The sequence below is a fragment of the Ailuropoda melanoleuca genome, chromosome 1 (assembly GCF_002007445.2).
Source record: "Ailuropoda melanoleuca isolate Jingjing chromosome 1, ASM200744v2, whole genome shotgun sequence".
In the NCBI taxonomy this organism is placed as follows: Eukaryota; Metazoa; Chordata; class Mammalia; order Carnivora; family Ursidae; genus Ailuropoda; species Ailuropoda melanoleuca.
Genome location: NC_048218.1, coordinates 212431026 through 212454607, shown reverse-complemented (window position 1 = coordinate 212454607; position 23582 = coordinate 212431026). Strand labels below are relative to the sequence as shown.

The following is a 23582-nucleotide window of genomic DNA, read 5'->3' as shown; positions in this document are numbered from 1 at the left end:
TTTCACTGGAATCCAGAAATTTAATAAGAAAGAGCACTCTCATCATTGTTGGCCATGAGTTGAGCACTGCCTGGGTAGATTTTTGTTCTTACTATTCATCAAATGCTTCTTTTGCTCATAGGTCAGACCCCATCCTCTGGGGTAATCTGAATGAATAAATGCAAAGACACTGCAGATGTTCCTCAATTCTCTCATGACTTTTCTAGAAGACACCGGATGGGCAGGTGGGTGTCACTGACCAGTAGAAAACGTTGCTGTCCTGAACGTCCAGAAGCAATTGCCCAGCTTCACATAATGATGCATTCTGGAGTCTTCTCGTAGGTCCCACACAACGACCGAGCCGTGCACCGTCCCAGCAAACAGTAAAAAGGCTTTAAAAGGGCTAAAGCAGCAACATGTGACCTGGAATGACACACACAGAAAGCTAAAGACTGAAAATGTGAGGCCATGGGAATGGAAGCACCAAACACCCCCATGTCCCACACTGTCCCTGGGAACCCCCGACTGGAACTAAGCAGGTGCAAGTCAGCCTCGGCTCCAAGTGGAAAACAGGGAGGACAAGCCACCCTGCAGGACTGGCATTTACAAACACGGGTGCCTCACACACAGCTGGGCACACGGAGCATGCACCATGACCCCTCCATTCAACCCAAGTCACTGGGCCCAGAATGGCAACGCCATGCTTTGTCATTTTATTTACATCCTATATCACAAAACCTATAAAAGTTATTCTTCTCAACAGCTTCGATGAAAATCAATGACTCCGAGATCAAGGAGCATATGAATAGGAAAATACAAATATGTATTTCCCCAATCCAAAAGGAAGCAAACCTAAAAGGACAGCTCTCCCACTATACCTGTTAACCAGGGGCTGGGAGAAGCACAAGAGAGGACTCCAAAAACCTTCAGCCTGCTAAGAAACCTCTAAAATATCCATGACTCAAATCACGCAAGCCCAAAAGGACACTTCTGGGGTTCCAGAGCCATGCCGAGGGTGACCAGCATCTTTATGAAGTCTGTAGCTACACTGATACCTACTAATCCCCAATGGACCTGTTACAAGGCTGTGATAAGCCCAGATTTTTTCAGTCTGAGTTGATCTCTGAATTAAGAATTTCTAGAGTCAAAGTAGACACAGGCATGTGTCCCATCACACCTACACACAGCTGAGGGTGGCTGGGAAGAGAAAGAAATGACCTTGTAAGTCCCCACGGGCCTGCACTGTCATTCATCTGACATCAGGCCCCTCTCAGTAAACCTACGACTCTCCGGGGGTCATACCTCTGACTCACATATCAGGACCTTCTGAGGCCCCGAAGGCTGCCAGATATCCCACACGCACAGCACATATCTGCCGTCCAGCGCGGGGGCGAATGCAGCTCCAGGCAGCCCGTGCACAGACACTACCGTCTGTCTCTGCACCTGAGAGGCACATAAGCACAACACTTTTCGATCTGTGGGTAAAAATGAGAAAAGTATTTCTGCATGTTAGTGTTTGACAGAATCCATGTTAAATGAACACACTTGCGAATATTCAAATAAAGGTGCCTGGGTGGCTCAGTTGGCTGAGCGCCTGCCTTCGGCTCAGGTCATAATATCAGGGTCCTGGGATCGAGACCCACATCAGGCTCCCTGCTGAGCAGGGAGTCTGCTTCTCCCTCTGCCTGCAGCTCCCCCTGCTCGTTCTCTCTCTCTCTCTCTCAAATAAATATTTTTTTAAATTTCAAATAAATTTCCCCTTAATGAAGAAATAAAGTCCTTTCATAGCTGCCTGGGCCTAAGGTCTAGGTTTCGACAAATGGCCACTGCTTATCCTAAAAAAGGCCCAAGCGGGCCTCATGGTTTTCCTGATGTTTGGGGTAGGCCACACCTTGTCTGCAAGCTACTCCCAGAGAACCAAGTTGCCTGGATGCGATCTGGAATCAGGCCATGCGGGGGGTCCCTTTCGTGCCTTGTTGAGCCCCTCGAAGCCTGTGGTTTTCACACAGGGAGGCCTTCTCCCTCAGGAGCCAGGAGCACCAGCCCTGTCACTTCCTCTCCTCGGAACTCTCCCCTGACATGCTGCACATTCACTTTTTCAGTCAGGAGGGCAGGACTTCCGTCCACTCGACCCAAAGAAACAGCAGGCCAGTGTTGGCCACATCATTGTGTGGTACGTGTTTGAACAGTGAGGATGGCACTGCACAGATCTGTGAAAGGCACAGACTGGGCTGTAATGTGACCAAATCCCAGGTGCACAGGTGAGACCAACTCCTCACTCTGTCAGATAACCTGTCATCTAATCTCATTTTCCTTCTATTACCTCAAAATTCATGTCACTGAAGGGGCACCTGGGTGGCTCACTCAGCTGAGCGTCCGACTCTTGGTTTCAGCTCAGGTTGTAATCTCAGGGCCTTGAGATGGAGCCCCACGTCAGGCTCCACACTGGGCGTAGAGTCTGCTTAAGATTCTCTCTCTCCCTCTGCACTCCCCACCACCCCGCTTTCTCTCAAAAATTGAATTCATGTTACTGAAACACAAAACAAAGCAACAAGAGAAACCTGCACACTGTTCACTGGGGGAACTCTGCCCACCACACGCAGGGGCCCAATCCTATAAGAACATACGTGCACCATGTGTCTCTCACAAAGGCTTCCAGGTGTGTGTATATAACCCAAGCTCCCTCTGGTTTTGTAAGCTGCTGTTACTCATCAGCTCCCGGAGAAAAGGACATCTTTAACTCCCATTTCTTGAGGTGAGGTGGGGTGTGGGAGTGTGAACATGCATGTTTCGAACACTATAGATAAAATGATTTATTATTTTTCTAATAGAGTAACTATTACTTTTTAAAAATGAAAAACTCTCACAGAACGTGAGTTTTTTTAAACTAATAATGCCATTTTTGTTCATGGTAAATGCAAAGGAACATATGTGAATCTAAATCTCTTGACAGCAGCAGGACAGAAGAAACATCTAGAGCAAGTGGCACCAAGCCCTGGCTGCCCACAGGCTGGGGTGCCGGGCGAGCCGGCCGCCGGGCCCCCAGGTAGATCGCAGCAGCTGGAGAAGCTGGTCTTCCCGGTACCACAGTGCACCTGCGTCCAATCACAATGCTGTCGAACTGCCACGCTCTCACTACAGGATTTTATTTACTGTCAGAGCCCTGAATACAGTTTGATTCTTTCTACAAGTGCATACAGGACAATAAAGAAATTATTTAAGAAACTAACAAAAATAGTCTTCCTCTCCTTCCAAACACAGACCAGGACAGGCTGCAGCCGTTACCTCACCAGCCGGAACAAGGTAGAGGTGACCAGCTCAAGAAACATCAATGTGACCCTGTGAATGCACTTTGCTTAAAGCAATTTAAACAGTCACACATGTATGCAGCAGCTCAGCCTGGGGTGCTCTGGGACCAGGTCTGAGGACGAGGACCCGTGGGAAGCACAGAGCGGCTGTGCACACTGCGTTCACGGAACACCCCCTCACACGGCTCCGCGGGGCCGGCACTCCAAGGAACCAAGAGAAACCAAGTAACTGGAAGACATGGGATCTAAAACACACACACAAAACCTCAGCTTCCACTCGTTTAAATTACGGCTCACCCCCTCCATCACCTCGGGCAAGTGTTCACGTGACTCTAAAGCAGTTTCCTGTTTAGAAGAAAACCGACCTTGCACTTCAGAGCTCTGCGGATGCTGACTCTCTGTTCTGTATTCAGTAAACCCGGTGACGTTAACACAGGACACAACAGTAAAGACAGTTCTTCCAACATAGGTGCTTGCTATAAGATTTCAACACACATCAAGGATAGCCCCTTACTCTGAAGGAATGGCAGGCTGGTATTCAGCTGAGAGGAGCTGTCACTGATATGCAGGGTGCTGTCCTGTGCCCTGGGGCTCCAGCTGGGTTCGGCTCCCACACGGTCCTCTTCAAGCAAGACCGCAATCACCTGTGAAAGACAGTGAGCAGTCCTGCATGAGCACTCCAGATACATGCGCTTTTATAAGAACAGAACAAAACACACAAATCGTTACCTACGCATCTATCACATTTCTGAAAATAACTACTTAACTCCAAGACAACATAGAAATGAAAAGAACAAAATTATATTGCTATTTCTGCACAATAGAAACTAACAGGTAAAGTTCCAGTAACATAAACTCCACAGGAGAGACATTATGTAAACACTTTGCTAAAAATAACAGGAGGAGGTAAACAGCGGACTACCCCAGTTTTCTTGACCAAAGAAGGGGTATAAAAATATGTCAGGCATACACACACCACCACTGTCTTTCTCATGGGGCCACGGCGAGGACAGAATGAGCTGTATGTCACTGGAATAGCTCTAACAGGGTCATGTTTAGGGTGATGATGGGTAAGGGGAACACACGGCAGAACCAGGGGAAACATCCACCACAGAAATGGGACCAGCATGGGAGGCTGGGCTGCAGCAGATGAAGGACAGCTGGGAGGTCAAGGTCAGCCCAGACCCAACCAGGCCCGCTCTAGCCTCATTTGTTCCTACTCCAGCCCAACCTCCCTTCTCCTCACCCTATACCAAAGGCTCTCTCCTCGTAGCTCCCCATGAACTGACCCTAAATGAGAGGCCGATTAAATTTAAAATTACATGAAAAGTATGCACAGACTCTCCCCGTAACACAGCACAGAGGGAAGGAGCCACCACGTGTCCAGAATACAGACGGAGAAACAGGAGGACTCCAAACCCACACGTCAGGGTCCATGTTTACCACACTTTCCACTCCCATAAAGACACGGGAGACAACGGAGGACACGTGAGCGACTTCACTTGAAGGGTTAAGGAGTACTGCTAATGCTGATCCTTTTGAGAGACTCACACTGAAACGTGGAGGGGCTGAGTGTCTGTTCAGAAATAGCTGGGGGTGGGGTGGGGTAAGTGGGGGACTTCGATGAGACCATCAGCCATGAGTTGATAACCAGCAGTGTACATGGGGTTCAACAGACCGTTCCCGTCATCTTTGTATGTATCTTGTACATTCCACAATTGGTTAAAAGTCATGAATTTACTAATTTCGAATACCCCAATGTATGCCTGCCTTGACAACTTAACATGTCTGTTTTTCAGTCTATATTTATATTGAAATGTAAGCAGTTGGTATTAAAGTATAGAATCCAAATGCACAGCCAGCCCTGGGGTGACACACATCACACGGGGCCCATGAGCACGTACCTGGCAGGCTGCCCGGAGGAAGCTGGACAGCCTGGGCGTGTCGACCTTTGGTGCAGCGGCCACATCACAGAGATCTCCACTCCCACTCCCTAAAGAGAGCAGGCCACACTGAACCAACCAAGTTGACCCTAAACGTCACGTTTTACACACCTTAGGGTTCAAAGAGTTGTTACAAACTTTTCCCTGGAAGGAAAAGTCAGAGAATTTTACATTGTATTGTCTAGACGTACCACAATTTTTTCAAAAACAGCTGCATCTTGTTCTATAGAAAGTCTGTACACAGGATCCAAGTTACATGCATTAAGGGAAATAGTTAAAGGCATCCGTTTAAGCACTTTGTGTTAGAGTTAGGTATCTTCTTCTCCTGGGGGAGGCTTACCTGAGGAAAGGGAGCAATGCGGCCCCCGCCACACAGGCTAAGTCCTGTGAATAACCGTCAACTAGGAAGGCGACCGGCATCAAGCATGGCACCATGCGTTCTCTGGGCCTTCCAGCTACACTGATGCAACATGTCTAGAAACTGAACCTCACGTATGAAATTCCCTATTAATGAGAACAGGCCCATCTGAAGTACTTGTTTGGAACGCGGGCTCTCCGTCTGTTAAGGAATAAAAGTGTTCCAACCTGGGTCGAGGCCCACACGGGGTTCTAACTCAGTGCTCACGTTAGTGGTTCCCAAAAGCTAGTGTCTCTTGCGAAGAGTAATGGTGCCTCCCTGGTCACGTGCTAACAACCACACCCCAACAAATGGGACAAGAAGAAAGAGCAGGAAAGGTAATGAACACAACACCAGAAATAACGCCAAGACACTGCATTCAGCATTCAAGAGCAAAGACCAGCTCACCCCCTGACACGGCCGTGCCCTCTCCGGGGTGCTGGGTCCACACAACCCTGGTCTCTATCTCTTCAGTTTGGACGTCTCTGTCAACGTTATCTTCATTGTACTGAACATACGCCTTAAAAAAAAAAGATATGTTGGAATCAGCACTGGGTCTCAACTTCAGAGCAATTTCTCATCAATGGAAAGAGAAAAACAATTAAAAGTATTAAAGTTAATAATGAGTCTTCTTGCTTTTGTCAAAGGCAACGTGGTAGAAATAACAATCATGCCAAGACCGCTTGTGTCTTAAAGGTTCAGGCCTAATTTTTTAAGGTGTTTTCAAAAAGTCACATTAAACTGTTAGGTAAAAATTGGATAGGAGAAGTGGAAGGAGCACCCGAGGCAGAGTCCCAAGTCCCAGAATGGGGTGACAGAGTCAGGAGCTGGAGGGGAGGACAGTGGTTGAAGGAAGCTACACATTAAAAGCCTGGAGCTCCACATCCTGACCTTGAGGGCTCCAAGACCTTGGGGCTGACGGATCAAGAACTGCAGGTGCGGAACATGTGCCCCCCTCCACCTCTGCCCCGGGGTGACCCCTAGACTCTACAGGATGCATTTGTATCGCGGGTATAGTCCAACACTAGGAGAAAGGCCCCCAGGAGGTTCCAGTACAACCTCGTAGGGGTGAAAACTCCCCATCCCAACCTGTGGGAGGAGTTTCCCAGAGGACTGGAAGCACCTCCATTAGACACAAGAGACCCAATAACATCCGATCCCAAAACCACCTAGCCCCCTCCCCACCTTCAGAGTGTGCCTTCGCATTAAGGAACTGCTTTGTGCTTGCCGCTTTCCTTCTGGGGGTCTTCATTCAGACACAAATCCCTACGGAAATCTTCTCATAGGGAACCCGAGAACTCCGTTCACACAACACAGACACTCCCTCATCCCTGACAAAACAATTTAGCTCTGGTTTGAAAATACTGCCACCTAGCCCACCAACTTCCTATTCTCTTAGAACATACTCTGGCTTTGCAAAACCAAACACAACTTTTTTTATTTTGAAAAGGTACATGCTTCAGTAAAGATAAATGTGTTACTAATGGCTTTGAGATGAGCAGGTGATCTACTCAAGGATGGAGGGAGCCAGCTGTGAAGCCAAGACTCATCTGTCAGCTTTCTGAGGTTTGCCCTGTGACCTTCTTCCTATGGAAAGTCTTATAGATGGAGTGTCCCTGAGCACCTGTTGACCAATGATGGCATCAGGGACAGAAGAAAAATGTAAGAGATGATTCCCAACTTCAGAACCTTTACAGCCTTGTCGGGAAGTTGGACAGTTACATAATTAACGCCTAGAATACTACAGGGAAGTACAAAGTGTGTGGTGCGATGTAGCAAGTCTGGAAAAAGAAAGAGAATTCAGTGCAAGCCCTGAGGGAGGATTCACCTAAAGAACGGACGTGAACACTGAGGACTTGACAGGTAGAGGAGAGGAGGAAAGCAAGCTAACAGAGAGAGCCAGGTGGGGATGGCGGGTCGTGCACTCTGAGACCTGGGGGAGGAAAGGGGACTGGAATGCCACAGATAGGACAATGGGCAAGGGATCCAAACATAACATTCTGCCTGACTTGCGATAAAACATCTGCAAGTTTGGGAGCATGCTGCATCCCACGTGCGCCATCCGCTCATGCTCAGAAGCCTGTGGGGCATCTGTGGGCATCTGCACCATCTCTCCAGGCTCATGAGCACCACATGACGCAGGGGCTCCCTTTTCCTTAAGTCTATATTCTTCCCACACCACTCCCAAGCTCTAATACCCTGGAACAAGATACAGTACAGCACAAGGATACCATATTGTACTTTGCTTGCATTTTGTCACTTAGTTAATACATCTTATACTAACCTGCTTGGTATTTTTTTTCCCAAAGTTTCTGATGTACATGTCATACTCATTTACTGGCGGTAGATCCAAGAGAGAGAAAGTGAATGAAAAATCTAAGTCAATGAGCCGAAGCAGCTTTGTACTGCGTGTCCTTTAAAATAAATTGAAAACAAGAGAAAAGTTAAATTAATAATATACAGAGGAAAGTACGGTGAGAGCATAAGGATATGATCAGATCACATAATTGTCGAGGACTGAATTTTTGTGTGGATGTTGAGTCTGAGGTATTTAATAGTTGTTAACAATAAGACAGTCATGCATGCACCAGCAATGCGAATACAGAATGAACCAAATTTTGATTATTCTAATTCCATGCACCTGAAGTGAACACAAAATAAAGTTATAATATGTGCATGCCTAGAATTTTCATGGAAAGCAATTACTTCACTTCATGAATTGATGTCATGATCAGAAGGATTACATTCTGTGATGTCACCTGGGCTGTGGCCAGGTACACACTGTCTTTTAGGCCACTCTTCCGAGATGACCAGACAGGAAGTGGCCAAGCAGCACATGACACAGCCCATCGCCCCGCCCACCCAACAAGGCCACCAAGACACTACTGGCCCATGTTTTCCCCTGGCCTCACCCAGTGTTCTTCTCCACTCACCTGAGCTGGTCTCTCTTTCCTTCCAGGCACCCTCATTCACTGTTCATCACCCCACTGGAATATGAGCTCTGTCTGGCTGCAGTGTTTGCTTTCCTTCATTTACTACGATTTCCACATAGCTGGTGCTCAGTCTGTATGTGGGGAATGGTCCTCCACCACCTGGGCACCTCGCAAATGAGATCTGCTCCCTCCCTCCCTCCTTATGTGCCCATTCTCGGGCTTTTCCAGTAACTGGCACCTTTCCATAATCTTAACCACAACTCTCCGGCCACTGTCACATCTTCCCCAATTAGTACCTCCAGTCCTCCATATTCAGTGTAATTTCTGACCTGAAATAATTCATGTAATACACGTACACTTATGTATCATAATATGGTAACATCCCAGGGCCTGCTACCCAACCCCAGAACCAGAAACCGTGGGATGACCTGTGCCCACATAGGACCCCCACTGCCCTTGACAATCAGTATACAGAACTTGGTAACTATCATCATCTTGCTTTGTAAAACATAATTTCGTCTTACATTTATATATGCCCAAACATTACACTGTATGTGGTTCTGATTATCTCTGAGTTTATAAAAATCACATTAAACCATATGTAGTTTTCAAGACTTGAAGGAGGTTAAAGCAAAAACAAAACCTAGCCATAGTGGTAAAAACGGAGTTTACTACCTTATACTTTGGGTCTCTAAAATATAAGGACAACAAAAATGATATGAAAACTTATTCTGATTATTCATGATTTATTTGTTCATTAGGCAAAGTTTCCTGAGTACCTACTAAGGCCATGTACTGAGCTACATGGAATGATGGCTTTTAAACACGGTTTTTTAAAAAAACATTTAATTTTTACATTTACTCTTAAATCATACTTGAGTTTAATATGACAGACCCTTTATTTGAGACTACATCCTTTGACTTTCATAAATTTCTAATTTTATAAATTTCTAAATTATAAGCTTAGACTGTGACATGTGGGAGCCCTGGGTTCAAAACAGCTCCACCGTTCACCCGATGTTGACCTGGAGCCTCACTCTCCTCATCTCTCAAATGGGGCTGCAGGGACCGAATGAAGTAGCTAACACACAGGGAGCACGGCGCCGGACACAGACGGAAACTCGCACTACGTGCTGCCAGCTGTTAGTACTCTGGACCCTGACAAATCCCTCAGCTTCCTCATCTGAGAAACAGACACAGGGACACTGAGCTCGCCAGTGTGCGAGCACTAGCAGGCACTAGCTGCACCTCGAGTGAGAGCCGCACACTGAGATGCAACGAGTTCAGGGAGATCGTGGCTGTGATCCTGCCTCGGCCAAAATAGGGCGTGACTCCCAGGGTGACTCCAGAGCCTACAGACGCTGGACGCCAAGCAGTAGTAGACAGCAGTGCACACGCTCAACACTTCAACACGGGAGCTGAACACGCGGAAACGGAGCACAGATTTTAAAATGTACCTGAAGTCAGTAGTGAGAATAAAAAGAAAAGCTCTATTTTTTTAAAGTACGTTGAAGTATATTAAAATTCCATAATACCCTTCACAAATTCCCAACACACCTACTTTTGCTTAAGGGACTGAGTCCGACTCTTCTGACGGCGTGAGGCTGTTGCAAAATCAACGAAAATTCCACAAACAGGGGTTTTGGAAGGGGAACTGTTTCCATCTGTACAAAAAAAGAAAGCTATTTTGTGAAACTGAAATATTTCTTTCACGCAGAACAGCTCTTCTGGCTTCCAAGACACTGGTTTTGCTATAAACTTAGAGCACGTTCCACGTATCAGCCCTCCTAGCTCAGTTCTGCTCCTCTGCAGCCAGTCCCAAATACAAGCGCCCTAGGGCGCCCGGATGGTTGTCCAAGCAGGTGACTCCTGACCTCCGCGTCATGAGTCTGAGCCCCACGTGAAGCATAGAAATTACTTAAATAAACAAAACTTAAAAATATATATATATGAGGATAATAATCATTCTGCCTAACCTTCATTTGGATATTACATCAGATTAATTACTAATCATAACCAGTTGTATTAATTACTAATTATTTTACTAGATAATTTAAAGTAGCATATCATCCAGTAATATTGTTAATACTGTCCTATTTGACCTTTTGTGCTACGTGTAATGCTAACTTTTTATCAGAATGTCATAGCTTTCCCTTTAAATGACTTTAAAATGTTTTACTTCTACTCGTAATACAAGTGACTTTATCATAGCACAATGCCAAGAATTTTTGGGCAGGACACATTTCTAATTGCACGCAGGAAATCCCTGGGAAAAAAAGGCTCACTTAGGAGTGCTCTTGAGACACAATCGGTGGGCCACATTCCTGAAAGTGTCTCCCCGAACCAGCCTCGGCTCTGCAGCCACTGCCCACATGGACTTTCATCTGCTCTGAGCCTCCTGCCAACCCGGTCACTTTCCTCTGTGATACTCAGAGAAGGTGGCATCAGAAAACAGAGCATGCGCTGCAGATGGGCTGACTGACAGCATGGGAAAAGTGAACAGGGCCGCATCCAGGACTGGTGGCTCCTGCGTGAGTGCCCCCAGAACGACCGGTGCTCACCACCACCCCCAGGCTACAGGCGCTGACCAGGGAGGCCATGCACAGCTTCTCTCCCTCAGACAGTCCTTCACACACATTACCGGTACCTTCCGAGTGCCTCACACGGCCCCCTTGTGGAAGCATGCAACGCTCACGCATCTGCCACCTAATTAGAATGATTCCGCCCTCAAGGATCCCGCAGGCGTGGGTGCCCGCTGTCCTGAGAGACGGATGCGTGTACCTGTCTTTGAGTCTCTCTCACCCTCCAGCAGACCTTGCTTCTGGGACAGTTTGCAGGACAACTTGCCAACCCTTTCGTTTTCTGCATTAATGGCTTTCTGAATTTCTTGTATCTCCTTTTTTCTGGCTGGAGGAAGCTCTTCGATTTTCTCTTTTGGTTCCAGCTCATTAGAGCTGTCATCCTCTCCATCACAGACCTCAAAGTCATCTTCATAGTCCTACAAACAATAATCACAGTTTTAGACCCTTTAAGACAAACTGACTTTAAAGAACACACGTAGGAACAAAACATACAATTTAGAATTTAAAAGACAAATGCTCATTATGGCTAAGAGATTTTTACAGTTAACAGATGTCAGTGCCACTGAGTTATAAACTGTATAAACTGCTGCCTTTTTCTCTAAAAATGAACCACACTGTATAGATTTACATACATTGACAGCTGTTTAGTAACAATAATGTGCTAACATTTTTATGCTGAGACTGTGACAGTGAGTGTGTGTACATGAACATATGTACTCTATACACTCAGATACACACACGTTTGGATGCAGTGCACTTAACAGGTTAAACTGTAAAATTTAATTACATCACATTGGTAAGTGCTGATACAGCACTTTTTATTGGTAAAAAGCCTAAATCAAACAGACACAGAGTATTAAGAGTGATAAAAAGAGAGAAATAAAGCTATTAATATACTTAAGCAGATTTTAGAAAAAATTATTTTTAAGGTGAGAAAAATTTTAACTTTTATACAAACTTCAAAATCATCTTCAAAATAAGCTATATATTCATCAGCTCCAGCATTTCCTGAACCAATGTCATCCTTTTCAATTTCCTAGAGGTAAAAATCAAACACATAAGAAAAAAATTCAATCATAAATTTGAATCTTGCAAATAGGCTGGGAAAATGTTTTCTAAAATTAATCTGATGTTGCTAATTTTAAAAACGTATTTATAAAACTAACATAACCCAACTTCAAATTCTTTAAGAAATACCTTGTTAACTAGTATATATGACCATAAAGAGAAAAACGTTAATGAACTTATCCTTTGTGAGAAGCGGCTACAACTCTGATGAGACCCGTAACATGAGGTGGTTAGCGTGGCCCTCCTCCTCTTCACCGAGGGGCAGACAAGCTGTGCGAATCCTGGCCCCTCAGAATCAGAGCACACCTGTCCCATCACTTCATCCCTCCAGGCCGGCGGATAAATAGGGGAATCGCTAAGTCCCACAGTGGGAGGGGTGCTCCGTCAGGCTCTGGAGGTGTGGGGAGGCTGCACAGATTACCCTAAAGCCATCCTGGTCTAGGTACCCGGAAAACCGAGTAGGAACATATTCCAGGTTTCCAGGATAAGAGGGTAGCAGAAATGAAACAGATGTTTAGAAAACTCGTATTTTCCCTCCAAAAGCTGCTTCTCCTCTTATCCACATCTGCTCTTGCATGTCACAGAAGCACACATAACAGGAGCTCCCCAGGGCCCGGCCCTCTCCCATCATCATCCTCAGCCTAGCACCCCATCCCTGCCATGTCCCCTCTCATCCACTCAAGTTCAGAGACATCCTTTTTTAGAAAGAACTGTGATGGCACTGCACTCGCTTTCACACCTAAGTAGCCCCTCACCCCTGCTGGACGGCCCAAGCACACCGAACGTTCACCAAAAGGGCTCTGGTTCTTACCCTGGAGGGGAAACAAGCATGCCAGTGAAGGGGAGCCTCTGGCACCACAGGTGGCATGGGCTTGGGGTGCAAAGGGGCAAGATGACAGTGGCCTGGCCTTAGGGGTAAGAAAGAAATGACCCCCAGTTTTCTGGGGTGAAAACTGGATGGATGTCCGCACCTCAGCCAAAACAGGCGCAGAGGAGGGAGAGGGAGCCTCTGGGGAGGATGGGAAGTGTGGTTAGAATGTGGTGAGTGTGAAGAGAAGACAGGGACATACAGGAGAAGGTGGAGCTCGGGAAGTGCTCAGTGACACAATCTGCCACCTGGAAGCATGCCTTTCATCTCTAGAACCCAGTGCAGTAACCAATGCCAAAAACCAACACTTGATGCCACACAGAAATCCAGCTGTTCCTCTAAGAGGGTATCTGGTCTGACTTTCTAAACAGACACATTCTTGTATACCCACAGGACTGAAAGGATTCTTAAGGATACCTCGTTGCCTGGGGGTAGGAAAGAGTTATTTTACACAGATACTTTATAGGAAAAACTGGCCCCTAAAAAAAGTCGTTTGGGCACACTGCCATATAAAGTCACTGGACATTAGACTAAATGACGCATGCTACATTTATTGCCCCAACAGACAGGACACCTGCTAACTGATCAGAGAAACAAAAACAAATGCTGTGCAGGAGTTTTAAGCAAAACTTGCAGCCTCACACTGCTGAACCCTGTTTCCGTGCACAGGACCCCTGACATATACACTCACAGGGACTCTGCACCATGTCCAAAGCAATCCCTCCACTCAGCAAACACTGCACCCACAGGGTGTGCCAGGCTCCCTGCCAGGGGACCGTAGGGCCAACATATCACCTCTCTGTAGAGCTGGAACCCAGCCAGGGATGATGACAACAAAGTACCACCAGCAGGAGCTCAGCCACCCCTTCCCGGGGCATTAAATGGAGTGCCATGGTGCTTTACTGACCAGTTGGTTTCTTCAATTCTCCTCAACCCTCTTGAATTTAAATACAGAGCAATGATGAGAAGGCTGGCTACTCACTTAGCTGGAACCTCTTCCCCGCCACGCTCTTTGCAAACCCTTCCCCTCTCCCCCACAGAGGGAGGATGTGGCGTCCAAGTGCATGCACAGCAAGCCAACACCTCTTCCAACCCCGGAACTAAGATGCTTTTAACACCCCCCAGACTCCCCAACAAAAGCAAATAGAAATGTCACACTAAAATCTATTGCTCCCCTTCACACCTATGTTCTGCTGTCTAAAAGGAATAATAATTACCCTAAAAAAAAAGGTACTGTGAAAGTAAAGAATCACAAGTAAAAGCACATCTTTGGATAGGAGCGCCAAAATATGGAAAGATGCATACCGCCGTTTCTTCTCTTCCATGCTTCTGAGCCAGCTTCCACACTGAGGAGCCCTCTTCGCGGCTGTGCTGGAAGACAGTGCAGCCAGTCAGCCAACATAGGGAGCATCTCCAGGGCAACCCCAGAACCTACCCAGTCCCCCCATGGACGCGCTGTCCTCAGTGGTTGAGGACTGGGGTTCTGGCCCTAAGGTATACAAACAAGATCACCTAGGGCAAGTAGCCTCCGTGCCTCGGTTCTCTCCTTTGAGAAATGGGGATAATAACAATACGGTGGGTCCCCCCCCCTTACCCACAGGGATGCGTGCCAAGACCCCAGAGGATGCCTATAACTGTAGGTGGTACCAAATCCTATACATACACACCTATGATAAAGTTTAAGAGATGAACAATAACTAATAACAAAATAGAACAATTATAATAATATACTGTAATAAAAGTGATGTGACTCTGGTGTCTCTCTCTCAATATATCTTACTGTCCTGCACTCACCCTTTTTGTGATGATGTGAGATGATAAATGCCTATGTGATGAGATGAAGGGCGGTGAGGGACACAGGTGTGTGACACAGCATCAGACTATACTGACCTGACCATGCGTCAGGGGAGGACCACTGTTGACCGCGGGTATCTGAAACCGCAGGTAAGGGGGCACCAGTGGACCTATTTCCTAGTGACAGGGGCATATAAAATGACCCTGTGGTGGCGAGGGAAATGCTGATTTCCATTCCTGTTGTGGTCACTGGCAGGAGGAAGACACAAGTCCTAGACATCACTACCCACAACTATTCAGTGCATAAAACTGGGGACAGGATGGTGATTTACCATGAAGAGAAAGAGGAGCTTTCCACGTATCCAGAAAATTATTCTGGTGTATTGTAGGCTTTTCATAATGCTGAAGAATTAAGCCAAGATAAACTCAGTGTTGATGCTATAAAACATATGACCTAATCATAAGCCAAAATGAGCTGTCAAATACCTTCAAGAATCCTTCAGGGGAAAAATATATTATAAATTTTGCTCTGCTGGCAAAAAAAAAGAATGTAAAATATTTTACTGATAATTTTTATGCTGATCACATGTTGAAAGAATAATATTCCAGAAATACTGGATTATATACCATGTTATTAAAATGAATTGTGTTTCTTTTTGCTTTTTTAATGTGACTACTGGAGAATTTATAATTATACATGTGGCTCACACTATAACTCCAGTGAACAGTGCTAATGCAGAGCTCATTAGAAGACCTGGGAGGCTTAAGGAAAACACTATAAAATCTACATTATTTTCATCCAACAATTTCAGCTCAAGAATTTATCCAAAAAAACCGTGAGGCAGATCTCCATCATTTGAACAATGAACTGGAAAAACAGGATGCTGCATGTGGGGGTGGGGGTGCCTGTGCAGAAAAAAGGCATCCCAAACTCCCAAATATATATATTAATATATGAGTGTAAAAAATTACATAGCAAAAAGATTATCTAGGAAGAAGTCGTTGTAAGGCTAACTTTTTTTGTTAGGTATGGCTTTAGCTAGATGGTGACTGAGCCAACGACTCCCCAAAATTGAATGAATAAAACATACCCACGTCAAAATAACACTTGGCTTGTGATCTGATTTACATAAAATTCCAGGTGTTTCTGTGTATGCATATGGAATAAAGAGATACATAAAAATATGGCACAAAACGCTGAAGATGATTATCTCAGGGTCATGAGTTTCAGATAACTACCAAGGAAAGTGACAGGAAAAATTATTCTTCAGAAATAGTAACTCAAATCAGCTTGCCACATTACCTATAATACAAAACAACAAACTAGGAAAATGCTTGGATAATAATTAAAACCCCAGTGCTCACCACTTCACTGTTACTAAATATTCACCATGAAGACTATTCTGATGGTAATTACGATGATGGTAAGAAACACAAAGACCGGGAATCACCCTCCACATGCAGGAGATAGTCATGGAGGGCAGGACCACGCGTGGTGTGCTCGCGTTGGTAACAAACATGGGACAGAACTTGCCCACGACGTCGTAGGAGCCTGGGCCTCCCTGTGGGAAGACTTTAACACTGAGGCAATTTGCTCACTTGCCTGACTTCCAAACTCTTCTGGAGACAGCTGTGGGGGTTCCTGTCCCTTCCCCTAAGGGGCCTGATGTGCTGCCGTGAAATGTTGTCATTCTATCCCCTAGTGAGAGGGGGCACCAAAGTCTCTATTATCATAGAATTCTCCATTTCTCCCTTTAATTCTGTATTTTAAGGCTCTTTTTATGAGGTATGTGTTCATTTACCACTGTGACATCTTCCTGTGAGCTAATTATTCTATCATCATGAAAGGTGCTTCCACCTTGACTAACTTCCCGCCCGACACGAGTACAGCCAGTCCAGCTCTGACACAGGTGACATGTGATGCTTTACCTCATCCGTTTTTCTACTTTCAATTTGTTGAGTCTTTTAACCTAAATGTGTCCACTATGTCCTCCTGGATTACAACTCAAATCAGCACATCTGCCGGCAAGGCCTGACTCAGGCTCTGCTTTCCAAGGGAGTCACAAACTGAGACTCACGGCTAATCTTGCAGCATAATAAAGTCAACATAAATGTCTTACCTTTCTTCTTGAGTCTTTATTTTTTTCATTATTTCTTACTAAATTCTCTGCATACCTAGAAAGTATGAACAAATTCAAAATTAATTTTAAACAAAGACTTGAAACATAAAGCATTTTACATTTCCCTGAAGGCTCTTATCAATATCTGATATGACTAAGAGCTACTATAGATTGGCAAACTTCTGAAGCATGTCTCATGAGAACTGTGGACACTAAAGTCTTCCTACATTTTTAGTATTTCAGCAGCAATCCAAGAAAGAAAATAGCCCCAGTAGAGAGAAGAAACTATGTGTTTTAACAAAGTTGTATGTGTGTTTGACTCTCTATTCTCAAGAGAGTTCTAATATACTCCTGTAATTTAATTAGTCAATCCCAAAAAAAGAATGAGATCTTGCCATTTGCAATGACATAGACGGGGTGTGAGAGTGTAATGCTAAGTGAAATAAGTGAGTCAGAGAAAGACAAATACCACATGATCTCACTCATACGTGGAATTTAAGAATCAAAACAAATGAGTAAAGGGGAAAAAGAGAGAGACAAACCAAGAAACAGACTCTTAACTCTAAAGTACACACTGCTGGTCACCAGAGGGGAACAGGGGAAACTGGGGGTGGGGATGAGCACCGGGTGGTATCTGGACGTGCTGAATCACTACACCACACACCTGACACTAACATTACACTGTATGTGAACTATACTGGAATTTAAATAAAAACTAAAAAAAAAAAAAAAAAAAAAATCTAGAGCTTACGTATAAAATGAGATTTTGCCCACAAACTCTAATCTGTAAAGGAGGAATGAAGCATGAGAGACTATGGACTCTGAGAAACAAACTGAGGGCTTCAGAGGAGAGGGGGGGTGGGGGAATGGGATAGGCTGGTGATTGGTAGTAAGGAGGGCATGTATTGCATGGTGCACTGGGTGTTACACGCAACTAATGAATCATGGAACTTCACATCAAAAGCTGGGGGTGTACTGTATGGTGACTAACATAATATAATAAAAAAATATTTTAAAAAAAACCCTGTAATCTGTAATCATCACAAAACCCACACAGAATAGGTGCTGTTATTAGACTTTTACCAGTGGAGAAACGGCCCTGGAGGGCTGTGCAACACACCCAGCAGAGGCAGACATGCTGTTCCAGCAGGCTGTTATCTACACCCTGGCTGTGGCTAGACAGATTCCATCTGTGCTCTGACCCACAAACGCTGGTCAGGGGCACTGGTGCCAGTAAAGGGGCCAGGAGCCCACCTGCAGAAACTCCACCTTCTGCAGGCGTCAAGGGCTACAGGGCTGGAGCCGCCTCTCACACACTCACACCCCTGAGTGAGGACTGATCTTCCAGTTCATGTGAGCAAATACAAAAAAGGCAAACAGGACTAATAATTCCTAACAAGTTCCAAGCTCCTCTAGTGCACCTAGAATAAATATGGAGGGGTCGTATCAAGAGTACATGAAGTATATCTATAATTCACTCTCATTTACTGGCTATAATCAGGCCCCATAAGAAGAACCCCCTTCAAGCATTCCACGAGAAGCACAGTGCACACAACAGTCACCAGAGAGCGCACGTTCCTTCCTGGCTGCCGGTGGGATCTCTCCTTGAACTTGCACCCCGATTTCTGTGCTCACTCTTCTATGAAACAAAAAATTCCATGACGCTCATTAGCATATCATAATGAAGTCACTGTAATTGTAAACTCTGTACAAGCAGCATGGACTCCAAGTTTAACAAAGTATCTACATCACAGGTATCTTCTGAAATACCAGTTTTTACCAGCTATCATCAGTCAGTCACATAATCAATGTAGGAAGATGAGTAAAGGTATACTAGAAGATGATTATGCATTACCTCAGGAAGTAAAAGACATTTATACTTATCAATTTCACATTACTTTCAGATAAATCTGACTAGATCCTTACACTGCTTAAAATTATGAACCGTTGAGCATAATGTGGCTATTTCGTAGATCCATCCACCTATAGAAAAGAAAATTTAAACAACTGATCTATAATTTTACTTCTATAATTCTCTTGAATTAAGTGAATTTGTAAAAATAAAATTAAAACCATCAGATTGCAAATCAACAAATCTAGGTAGGTGGTTTAAATAGCAGCAGTGTCCACAATAGGTAAATCGTGGAAGGAGCCGAGATGCCCTTCAACAGATGACTGGATTAAGAAGATGTGGTCCACTGGAGGAGATAATGCTAAGTGAAATAAGTCAAGCAGAGAAAGACAATTATCATATGATTTCTCTCATCTATGGAACATAAGAACTAGGAAGATCGGTAGGGGAAGAAAGGGATAAAGAAAAGGGGGGTAATCAGAAGGGGGAATGAAACATGAGAGACTATGGTCTATGAGAAACAAACTGAAGACTTCAGAGGGGAGGGGGTGGGGGAATGGGATAGACTGGTGATGGGTAGTAAGGAGGGCACGTATTGCATGGTGCACTGGGTGTTATACGCAACTAATGAAGCATCGAACTTTACATTGGAATCCGGGGATGTACTGTATGGTGATTAACATAATATAATAAAAAAAAAAAGAACAGCAATGTGAAAAGATTATTTAAAAAAAAAAAAGAAGATGTGGTCCATATATACAATGGAATATTACTCAGCCATCAGAAAGAACAATTACACAACATTTGCAGCAACATGGACGGGACTGGAGGAGATTATACTAAGTGAAATAAGTCAAGCAGAGAAAGACAATTATCATATGGTTTCACTCATTTATGGAACATAAGAAATAGGAAGATCATTAGAAGGAAGGGAAGAATGCAGGGGGGGTAAACAGAAGGGGGAATGAACCCTGACAGATTGTGGACTCTGGGAAACAAACTGAGGGCTTTAGAGGGGAGGGGGGTGGGGGGATGGGCTAGCCCGGTAATGGATATTAAGGAGGGCACATATTGCATGGAGCACTGGGTGTTATATGCAAATAATGAATGAATAATGAACATTACATCAAAAACTAAGGATGTACTGTATGGTGACTAACATAACATAATAAAAAAATTATTATAAAAAAATAAAGACAGAGGCATCTGTTGAGTAAGTGCTGGCAGGAAGCGTGGCCTGGAAGGAAGGGCATGAGGCAGGAATGTAACAGGTGAAGACCCCAAGGGACCAGGACGAGTGCCTCCCTAGGGCAGAGAAAGCTCACAGACCTAGGGACTGATCCATGAAGAGTGCAGAGCAGAAGAAAGGCAGGACTAAATCACCTACCAAGAAAGAGAGTCTGGAGGGCAATACACAACGTATACCAAAAGCCTTAAAACAGGTAAAAATATTCAAATACTTTCTTTCATCTGTAAATACTTCTAGGAAATTACTCCTAGAAAACAACCAAAGACATGTATTAGGTTTCCAATCTGTTCTTCACTGAATAATTTATGAATTAAAAAAATAAATTAGTAACCTGAAGTTACATATTAGGCTGCCTGTAAAATAAATAAGGTTATGACCACATGAAAGAGTACCAGATGGCCATTAAATACCCAATTATTAAAAAGTATTTCCCAGAATAATGTGAAAAAAAGCCACGATTCCAATTTTGCGTTCATTTACATATACGAAAAAGAAATGTAAGTATATACACACTTATTACAAAATGGATTATCTCTGCGTCTGAGATCATAAGTTTTGTTTTTGTTTTTGTTTTTAAAGATTTTATTTATTTATTCGACAGAGATAGAGACAGCCAGCGAGAGAGGGAACACAAGCAGGGGGAGTGGGAAGAGGAAGAAGCAGGCTCATAGCAGAGGAGCCTGATGTGGGTCGATCCCATAACGCCAGGATCACACCCTGAGCCGAAGGCAGACGCTTAACTGCTGTGCCACCCAGGCGTCCCTGTTTTTGTTTTTTTATTCTTCCTGTATTTAAAAATTTTTCCAAAATTAACTGGAGAAAAGTATAATTACATGTTTAACAGGAACAGCAGTCTGGCATCAGTCTATTAAATAAATTGGAATGGGGGGAAAAGTGAAATCAGATGTGCCAGGTAAAAAAAAGTTATGATTTAATGGCTATCTAGGTATAAAGAAGAAAAAGAAAAAGTAATTATGAGCAGCTCAGTGCCTTGTTCCCAAGCCATGGAGGCTGGCCAGGAGGGTGCTGGGCTAGAAACAGATGCCCACAGGGACCTGTGAAGTCACTAAGTCACTACCCCAGAAGCAGAAAGGAGCAGGGTCCATGTTCAGCAGCAGTAACAGAGGGATGATCATGCAGGATTCTTCTAGTAAACAACTGCCCAGTTACCTTTAGAAGACACTTTGCTATTGTTACTATGCTTCATCATGCCCTCTCCATCCCTAATGGAAAACTGGAGGAGGGCGACACCTGGCTGGCTCAGTCAGTAGAGCACTCAACTCTTAATCTTAAGGTTGTGAGTTTGAGCCCCACGTTGGGCGTGAACCCTACTTAAACAAAAAAGAAGGAAAGGAAAGGAAAGGAAAGGAAAGGAAAGGAAAGGAAAGGAAAGGAAAGGAAAAAGGAAAGGAAAGGAAAAAGGAAAGGAAAGGAAAAAAAGAAACTGGAGGAGGTACATAATTAAAATAAGAGATCAAAAATCATATAGAGAGGGGTGCCTGGGTGGCTCAGCCAGGAAAGCGTCTGCCTTCGGCTCAGATCATGATCCCAGGGTCCTGGCATCAAGTCCTGTATCCAGCTCCCTGCTCCTCTCTCCCCTCTCTGCCCCCCTTGTACTCTCTTTCTTGCTCTCTCTCCCAAATAAATAAATAAAATCTTTTAAAAAAAATCATAGAGAGGGGCGCCTGGGTGGCACAGCGGTTAAGCGTCTGCCTTCGGCTCAGGGCGTGATCCTGGCATTCTGGGATCGAGCCCCACATCAGGCTCCTCCGCTATGAGCCTGCTTCTTCCTCTCCCACTCCCCCTGCTTGTGTTCCCTCTCTCCCTGGCTGTCTCTATCTCTGTCAAATAAATAAATAAAATCTTTAAAAAAAAAAATCATAGAGAGAAAGTGAGAGAGAACAAAGGAGAACACAATCCCGGGGAACAGACCTGGTTTGTACCTGTGGTCCCAGCATAGTTATTAATAGTGCCCCCTTGTACTTTATGGTCACCTCAGCAGCAACCACATCAATCACCAGGCTAGCATAATAACTAACTTCAAAAGTATATTCTGAGTATCCGAAAGTCAAGGCAAAGAAAAATGATAAACACACAATGCTCACTAATCACTCTTATATATTGTATATGCATTTGTTTCTTTCTTTATCATATGGCTTCTCCAGTGAAATACAAGCACAACAAAAATAAAAATTTTTGGTCACAGCTGTGTCCTCAGCATATGGAAGAAAGGCTAGCACAGAGTGGCCACTCCATAAATAGGAAAAAATTATCAAAAAAAAAAGTTGGTCATCCATCAGAAGAGTCTCTCGAGGGGTACTAATTATTATATTAATCCTTAGGGAGGGAGCACTGTTGAAGGCAGTGGTTTTATTAACATGGGCCATCTCTCATATTCAGCCTTAATAAAAGCCAAATGTGTAAACTGTGACAAATCTCAGAAAGGCATTTCTGTGGGAAACCAAACAGGCTGTTTCTAGTCACTAACTTTGATCTAGAGAATGCAAAATAGGCAAGTTCATTAAAGTTAGTGGTAGGATCTAGGTGGTGGAAACTTGTCTACTTTGCTGTCTGTTTAAAAATGTTCATAAGGGGCGCCTGGGTGGCTCAGTCGTTAAGCATCTGCCTTCGGCTCAGGGCGTGGTCCCGGGGTCCTGGGATCAAGCCCCACATCGGGCTCCTCCACTGGAAGCCTGCTTCTTCCTCTCCCACTCCCCCTGCTTGTGTTCCCTCTCTCGCTGGCTGTCTCTATCTCTGTCAAATAAATAAATAAAATCTTTAAAAAAATAATATAAAATAAAAATGTTCATAATAAAAAACTGGGAAAAACACACTAAAAAGATTTTGATCTACGGAAAGAGATTTAAAATACAAGAGGAACAAACACATGTCTCTGAGGGTCCATTCTCAATTCCTGCCTCCCTCAGTCGTTGACACAGCAAGGTAAACAATCAGTGTGGCTGATCCAAAGGAAGTCCAGGGACTGAAGACACTCATGTCTACACACGGCTAACAAAACTGTTGCTGTCAGATAACTACATGTCTACACACGGCTAATGAAACCGCTCCTGTCAGGTAACTACACATGTCTACACACGGCTAACAAAACTGCTCCTGTCAGATAATACACGCCTACACACGGCTAACGAAACTGCTCCTGTCAGATAATACACGTCTACACACGGCTAACAAAACTGCTCCTGTCAGATAATACACGTCTACACACGGCTAACAAAACTGCTCCTGTCAGATAACTACCACATGTCTACACACGGCTAACAAAACTGCTCCTGTCAGATAACTACACATGTCTACACACGGCTAACAAAACTGCTCCTGTCAGATAACTACACGTCTACACACGGCTAACGAAACTGCTCCTGTCAGATAACTACACATGTCTACACGCGGCTAATGAAACTGCTCCTGTCAGGTAACTACACATGTCTACACACTGCTAACAAAACTGCTCCTGTCAGGTAACTACAC

General features: G+C 44.5%; 1 protein-coding gene across 11 annotated transcripts in view; it reads right to left on the bottom strand.

Moving 5' to 3' along the window:
* Positions 1-23582, bottom strand: part of DYNC2I1 (dynein 2 intermediate chain 1) — a 67553-nt gene that overhangs the window by 18920 nt on the left and 25051 nt on the right. For 6 of the 11 annotated variants that reach the window (XR_004619450.1, XR_004619451.1, XR_004619453.1 and 3 more), the window contains exons 6-17: positions 18555-18631; positions 16993-17047; positions 14384-14449; positions 12101-12178; positions 11342-11558; positions 10122-10224; positions 7912-8041; positions 6036-6147; positions 5192-5280; positions 3802-3931; positions 1282-1454; positions 240-402 (exon numbers count right to left, since the gene is read on the bottom strand). Coding sequence is in view for 8 of the 11 variants with exons in the window: in XM_011230140.3 (XP_011228442.2) it covers positions 240-402; positions 1282-1454; positions 3802-3931; positions 5192-5280; positions 6036-6147; positions 7912-8041; positions 10122-10224; positions 11342-11558; positions 12101-12178; positions 14384-14449; positions 16993-17047; positions 18555-18631 (1393 nt within the window). In the remaining 3 variants the exon portion in view is untranslated. Of the gene's footprint in view, positions 1-239; positions 403-1281; positions 1455-3801; positions 3932-5191; positions 5281-6035; positions 6148-7911; positions 8042-10117; positions 10225-11341; positions 11559-12100; positions 12179-14383; positions 14452-16237; positions 16926-16992; positions 17048-18554; positions 18632-23582 lie in introns of those variants that run through there. The other 5 variants (XM_034640165.1, XM_034640198.1, XM_034640193.1 and 2 more) reach the window with 5 other exon arrangements.